General features: G+C 45.9%; 1 protein-coding gene across 2 annotated transcripts in view; it reads left to right on the top strand.

Moving 5' to 3' along the window:
- Positions 1-7,500, top strand: part of cpn1 (carboxypeptidase N, polypeptide 1) — a 25,776-nt gene that overhangs the window by 45 nt on the left and 18,231 nt on the right. For both annotated transcript variants that reach the window (XM_080454274.1, XM_080454273.1), the window contains exons 1-2: positions 1-582; positions 5,569-5,765. The exon at positions 1-582 is cut by the window's left edge. In XM_080454274.1, the coding sequence (XP_080310400.1) occupies positions 348-582; positions 5,569-5,765 (432 nt within the window). In that variant the 5' untranslated portion in view covers positions 1-347. The remainder of the gene's footprint in view (positions 583-5,568; positions 5,766-7,500) is intronic.

The raw sequence follows: 7,500 nt of genomic DNA, 5'->3' as shown, positions 1-7,500 counted from the left end.
GGATAGAGGGCAGGAGAAAAGAGAGAGTTTAGTCAAAGCTAGAGGGGCACTATGGTTTGACGTGAGAGAGGTGTGTAGATCCACAGGAGCACAGAGAGGGAGAGAGAGAGAGAAAGAGAGAGAGAGAGAGAGAGAGAGAGAGAGAGAGAGAGAGAGAGAGAGAGAGAGAAGAGGGCGAAGGGAGGGCTTGGAAGCGGACTGACACAGGGTGAGAGAGAGAGAGAGAGAGAGTCAGGTAGCCTCAGGGCAGTCCAGCAGCTCCTCTCTCAACATACCCCCTCTCCTCTCCTCTCCTCTCCTCTCCATCCACTCCAGCACTGTGGAACCTTGGGCCAGGGGGGAGCAGCATGCTGTGGGGTGCAGGCTGGCTGGGCGCTCTGCTGCTGGGCCTGGCGGGCCACCTGGCCCGCGCCTCCGGGCCGGAGTTCCAGCATCACCGCTACGAGGACCTGGTCCGCGCCCTGTTCGCCGTGCAGAGCGAGTGCCCCTACATCACCCGCATCTACAGCATCGGCCGCAGCGTGTTGGGGCGCCACCTCTACGTGCTGGAGTTCAGCGACAACCCGGGCATCCATGAAGCGTGTAAGAAAGAGCCTCATTTACTTGTTTAACCACGTTAACCTCATTATGGTTGAGCTTGAGTCCATCAGGGCTCTATACTAGAGTTACTACTACTGTTATTGTGGGCAAAGCTTTCGCTGAAAATAGCAGATCGACAAGCTCACACCTGGGCGTTGTGAGCTTGTCGATCTGCTATTTTCAGCGAAAGCTTTCCCCACAATACGGATGCTGGTGTTTAAGTGATTAATTCTATTACATGAGATGAAACGTGTATTAACCCTAACCCTTATTGAATCATCATTCATTCATTGATATGCATACAGTATCTGTCTGTACATGCATGCACTATTCAAGGCTTCTGGGATGTGCAGCAGCACTTTACTTTTCCCTCATGTCAGAAGTGTTGGAAAGTAATTGAAATAGGTTATGTGAACCCCTAAAGTTAGGTTAGTGAACCCTCCATATTTTCAGCGGTGACATTATGCGGTTCGATTCTTGTCCTCGAAACATCAACAAACAACACTAGCTCTTGTAGTAAAGTGCATTCCTGTCAAATGGATCTTCTCTTTTGTTTTTTGCACTTCTTGCTGTGGGGTGTGAGAACTGCTGCTGCTGCTGGCTGCCTGGAGACAAGAGCTGTCAGTGGGGGTTGACAAGATGAAATACAAGATTGTGGCTCTCTGGCTCCGCGAAGTTTAGATTCTGTGGAGTGTGTTATTCTGTGGCTTAATAGCGGAGTAGGAAAAAGCAGAGTCGGGGCCCAAGCTGGCTCCTTGCCCTGCGCTATTACTAGGAAAACATCAGTGGAACGACATTTGTGGAAAGACTTTCAGAGTACTTCATTGGGAGTGAGTGGGGGTTTTCGTTTCGGGATTGTTCTCAGAAGGGGTAGCAACAAAAAAACATGCAGGCTACCCCTTCAGGACATCTGTGATTCATTTGAAGCTTTGTTATCTGTTCAAACACGCCCGGCGGCGATGCTTTCAACAGCTGAGGAGGGTGACAGCTTCACAGTTTACAAAGTGTCACTTTGAGTCAACAGTTAGTTCTGAACGAAAATTCGTATTATTTGCTTTTCTTTTTGCTTTGGCCATATGTACACACAGATAGAAAGAATGACAAACATTTTATGTGATGCAGTTGCCATGTGCTGCAAATGTGGAAACCTCATAGCTCTCTGGTCACAGTGACACGCAACTTGCAGTAAAACATCTCGCTTTTCAACCAGCGAAGTCGAGAAAAAATAAAAAGGAGGAGAAAAAAAAGCTTGATGATGTCTGCGAGATTTCTACAGGGCCTGTAGTGCCTTTTGGCTGAGGGCTGAGCTAGCTCATTTTTTTCAGCTCCCCTCTCTCTTGCACAAGTAGCGGCTTCCTCTGCCAGAATAGAAGGATGTGTACGTGTTCCCGCGGCAAGGTGACCGGGGGGCTGAAAAACAGGAACCAATGCCGCTGACGGAGGGGAACCACGAGAGAGAGGTCTGGCGTGGGTTGACCCCTCCGCTGTCGCACACAGGAAGTCAATGTCGTTCACATGCTGCTGAGTGCAGGCTTTCTTTTTATAAACATAGAGGAGAGTGGACAATCACCTTTTGCCTTATGCTTCCCTGTTTAATTTATTGACACAAACACTATGCACTCCTTACCAATAAGACAGCTTTAAAGGGAGACAGTGTATAAGGGGAAGACGGGCAGTAGGAAAGCTGAGAGACAAACAGTGTAGGGGAGACGTGCAGTAGGTAGGCTGAGAGACAAACAGTGTAGGGAAGACAGGCAGTAGGAAAGCTGAGAGACAAACGGTAGGGGAGACGGGCAGTAGGAAAGCTCAGAGGGAGACAGTGTAGGAGAGACGGGCAGTAGGAAAACTGAGAGGGAGACAGTGTAGGAGAGACAGACAGTAGGACAGCTGAGAGGGAGACAGTGTAGAAGAGACAGACAGTAGGACAGCTGAGAGGGAGACAGTGTAGGAGCGACAGAAGAAACATATAGGGAGACAGTGTGAGACAGACAGTAGCACAGCTGAGAGGGAGACAGTGTAGGAGAGACAGAAGAAACATAGAGGGAGACAGTGTAGGAGAGACAGAAGAAACATAGAGGGAGAAAGTGTAGAAGAGACAGACAGCAGGAACGCTGAATGGGAGACTGTAAGAGAGACAGAAGAAACACTGAGAGACAGACAGTGTAGGAGAGACAAGCCGGACAGAGGGAGAGAGGATGTGGTGAGGTTTGATCCAAGGCTATAGGGAGGATACATGTGTTTCCAGAGACCAGTATACAACATGCTCACTGGGCACAGAGCTGTCTCCCCAGGGCATCCTCTCTCCCATTCCTCACACAGACCGTCGCTGTCCGGCAGAAACCTCGTATCTCCATATTTCGTCATAGTACAGCGTCACACAAAAATAGCAAAAATAGCAGCTCTGCAAGCTCACAACGGGCCACGTTGTGAGCTTGTAGATCTGCTATCTAATGAACATTTTGAAGAGAAATAGCTAAATAATAACTACACTGGATCCAACGGAACAACAGGTTATTATTATTTCTTTTTTTATTATTTATTATTTTCTGAAAAGTAGCAGTTTTGGAAATACAAGGTTTCCACCCGACAGTGACGAGACACTGTTTTCTAAGCCCTAGACTCAGTTGGGCCCTTTTTGCATAAAAGTTGCTGGAGGTGCAATTTTTCTTTTTTTTAAATACAGTTATGAATGATTCTCATTCATAAGGCCAATTAAAAGCCCCCAAAGCCACAGCCTTCTTTAGGAATGTGAATTAATCAGACTGTCATCACTTTTTTGGCACAGGGATCCTTTGGAAAGTAAACGTTGTTGAGCATGGCGGGGTTTCTCTCTCCGCACTGAAGAAGAGGCACCAAATCACTATCATGTTGGAAAGAAAGGCATCAATCAGCTGACCAAATACAGCGTTAACTGGATCAGGGCAAGGTCTCAGACAAAGTCCTGCGTGAGACTGCTGGGTCTAGCTATATATCATCACTGTCGGGCCGGAAATATTGCTTGTCCAAAACGGTTACTTTTATGGAAAAAACAACCTGTGTTCCAATGGACCCATTGTAGTTATTACTACAGATTCAAGTACACAATTGTTCCTTTTAACTTCTTTTCAAATATGATGCTTTGTATGGTTTGTAATGTGAACCTTTCAGTAATATCTATAAAAGATGCATCATTATTATTAGTCACAAGCTCTTGTTAATACTTTCCATTGGTAAAATTAGTGCAAAACCCACAAACACACTTAAAGGGATAGTTCACCCCCAAAATGACTTTTTCTCTATCGATAAGTCTAATATTTTTTATTTTTGGTCACATTCCTAAGCCAATAATTTGATGACCGGCAGTGGTTCCGGTAGGAGACACAAAGAGTCTCCTTTGTGTCTCCAGAACTCCTACCAAATTATAGGTTTAGGAATGCGACAAAAAAAAATATATATCCATGAATTCAAGTCTCCATGGGGTGACTAGTTTTTTGGGTGACCTATCCCTTTAACCACTTTCAACCTGGCGTTCCTACTTTGGGCATGTCATTATAGACATAGATAGTGTTGTGAGCTTGTTGATCGGCTATTTTTGCTACTTTTGTGTGACGCAGTCAGGATAAAGTATGAAATAGGGCATTCATTTATGGGGGGAGGGACATAAAAAAAAGATTAAACATGGAGATATACGTTTTGCGCCAAACAGTGAGGATATACAGTCAATGGTCATGGGCTATAGCTGCAAGCCCTCGTTGCCGTTTGTCCGTCTTTATGGCCAATTAGGTAAACCCCAGGACTGTTTTGATAGCTGGCCAATCAGTGGCAGAGACCCCAAGGGAATAACCCCATGACCTTATCCAAATAATGCCATCAGCTCCAATCAGTCTCATCTAGAGTTCTCAACGGTCCTGAAAGTTAACTGGGCCCTAACTGGGCCACAGTAAGAATTTGAGAACTCTAGTCTCATCTTGGGCAACACAAAGTCCCAGAGATTCACTGATTGATTCAGACCACTGCAATGCCACAGCATATCAGAACAAAAAGAAAGCTTCAGAATGTCATTGCTGACTGACTGGGCGTATTCCGGTTTAGCAGGGGTCGTTTTTTCAGACCAAGGACCCCCCAGCTGAGAGAGAGATGAAGCAGGGACTCCCACTATATATTGAATAAAATCAAAATAATTTTTTTTTTTTTTAAACTTTTTCATAGATTTCATATAATAGTTTCATGGACTTGTTTGACAGCACAATCATTGTGTAGCGTTCTGTTGGATTCATGTTAATGTGTATTTTCCGGCAGTTAACCACTTAAACCCCCAATACTTAGAAAACGTAGTACTTGGTCTGCTCTTTTTCCCATCTTTGCCAAACATAGCAGATCTACAAGCCCACAACGCCTCGCGCTGCAAGGCGTTGTGAGCTTGTAGATCGGCTATTTTTAATGTTCCCCTTAATAGGTATGCTGGGGTTCAAGTGGTTAATGTAGGAAGAGAAAGAAAAAAAGTTGCTATCACACAAAGATTTGGCGGCCCCCCTGTAGTAACTCTGAGGATCCCCTAGCTAGGGGTCCCGGACCCCCTGTTGAAGACCTCTGCGGTACAGCGTAGGCTGGTGGTGTTTTCCTGGTGTTATTAGTTGTGAGCAGAAATATTGTGCAGGCCCGTGGCTTTGTGGCATCTGAAGGCTTTACACATAATGTACTGTGCCAATGAAACACACACACACACACACACACACACACACACACACACACACACACACACACACACACACACACACACACACACACACACACACACACACACACACACACACACACACACACACACACACACACACACACACACACACACACACACACACTCACATTCATGCTTTAACAGCACTTCTGGAAGCAAAACGCTGCCGTGTGGGTTCGGTTTGGTTTCCCCCCCTTTTAACCCTTTGCTCTCTGCACTCCCCCCCTCTCCTCTCCCCCTCTCGCTTCCTTCGCTTCCTTTCCTTTTCCCAGTGGAGCCGGAGTTCAAGTACGTGGGCAACATGCACGGCAACGAGGTCCTGGGCCGCGAGCTGCTCATCCAGTTCTCGCAGTTCCTGTGCCAGGAGTACAAGGCGGGGAACCAGCGCATCATGCGTCTGATCCACGACACGCGCATCCACATCCTGCCCTCCATGAACCCCGACGGCTACGAGGTCGCCGCCAATCAGGTGACGTAGTGGCAGCTGTTGCTGGGAAGAATTCAACTACATTTTCCGTCAACCACCTAGACTGCACCGGTGATGCTAAACCCTTTTTTTATTTCAAGGAAACCCCCCCTTTGATATGAATTAGCCCACGGCTAATACAATACGTCTCTCCAGTACGTTTGATACAATTGTGGACAGTGTGCAAATGGACCCACAGCAGTGTTGATTTCGACAGAAGAGTTTGATTTAGTTTTAGTCAGTCTTTTGAATAAAATTCCATTTAGTTTTAGTCATATTTTAGTCATCTGAAATGTTTTTGTTTTTGTTTAGTTTTAGTCTACTTAATATCATAGTCAGAACAGATGAAAAAAACAATTAAGGCACTCTTCCAAAGCTTTAATACAAAAGCTAGTTCATCATTGAACACATTTAAAAGCCTAATCAGGCCTTACAGAAGGGCATGCAGAAAGACTTTCTGCATGCCCTGAAGAAGGCCTGATTAGACCTGAACTATAGCCTTTGTATTAAGGCTTTTTAACTTCTTTGGAAGAGTGCCTTGTTTTTTTTTAATCTGTTAGTTCGCAGTAGTTCTCTGAAATCACATAATTCTATTGTACGCTGTCTTCTCTTCATACACCGTTGGAAAGGTTATTACGTTATAACCACGAGGCCTCCCATTCTCACACCCCGGATCGGCCATACCAAGATAAAACATTCTCAGTCCTTATATTTATCTTATTACCTTTCCAGCTCTCGCCCTGGCTAATATGATTGTATGGGCATGTATGCATGTGGACCAACACACATTATAGATAGTTTACAACAGTGGCGTCCCCAGGAATTACATTTAGGGCAGGCGAGATTTTATTTTGCACCCTCCCCCGCACCCCTCTATTACCCCCCAAAAAAATAATTTCAACTCAATCGATCAAAAACCGGCGAAAGTGGTCGTTTTCAAGATGTTTTGGCCATTTTCTCTGGAACGGAAGGTCCAATCTGCTCAGTTCAAAGCGTGTTAGATGCGTGACTTTGAGGACATTAAGCACGCATCTTTTCGGGTTATTTGGGTTTTGGGCGACCGCCTGCCCTGCCTCTACAGTGGGTACGCCACTGGTTTACAATCCACACACTTATGGCGGTCAACACCACAGTTCAGACGGACTAGTACAATCATGTATAGGATCATTTCATTCATACATTCATCTCTCTCTGTGTGTGTGTGTGTGTGTGTGTGTGTGTGTGTGTGTGTGTGTGTGTGTGTGTGTGTGTGTGTGTGTGTGTGTGTGCGTGTGTGCGTGCGTGCGTGCGTGCGTGCGTGCGTGCGTGCGTGCGTGCGTGCGTGCGTGCGTGCGTGCGTGCGTGCGTGCGTGCGTGCGTGCGTGTGCGTGTGTATAAGGTTATGACATTCCAGGAGCCCTGGAACAAAACATGTTTGTCTTCTATGTGTGTTGTTTAGATGGGAATTATGCCGTGTTCTTGCCCACAGATGTGTAATATATCATTTAGGACAGATTCTAGGTTTGATATCATTGTTCTGTTAATGTCTGTTATTACCATATAGTGTCTCTGGGGAAAACAACTGCCGCTATGCTAGGGCTAATTATATGGGCACACACACACACACACACACACACACACACACACACACACACACACACACACACACACACACACACACACACACACACACACACACACACACACACACACAGTCGTGAAAAAAATACGCACATGCATTTACATGCATATGCTTGGA

Source organism: Gymnoscopelus braueri, assembly GCF_963280865.1.
Source record: "Gymnoscopelus braueri genome assembly, chromosome: 17".
In the NCBI taxonomy this organism is placed as follows: Eukaryota; Metazoa; Chordata; class Actinopteri; order Myctophiformes; family Myctophidae; genus Gymnoscopelus; species Gymnoscopelus braueri.
The sequence above is the reverse complement of the archived record's forward strand: the minus strand, read 5'-3'. Positions and strand labels throughout refer to the sequence as shown.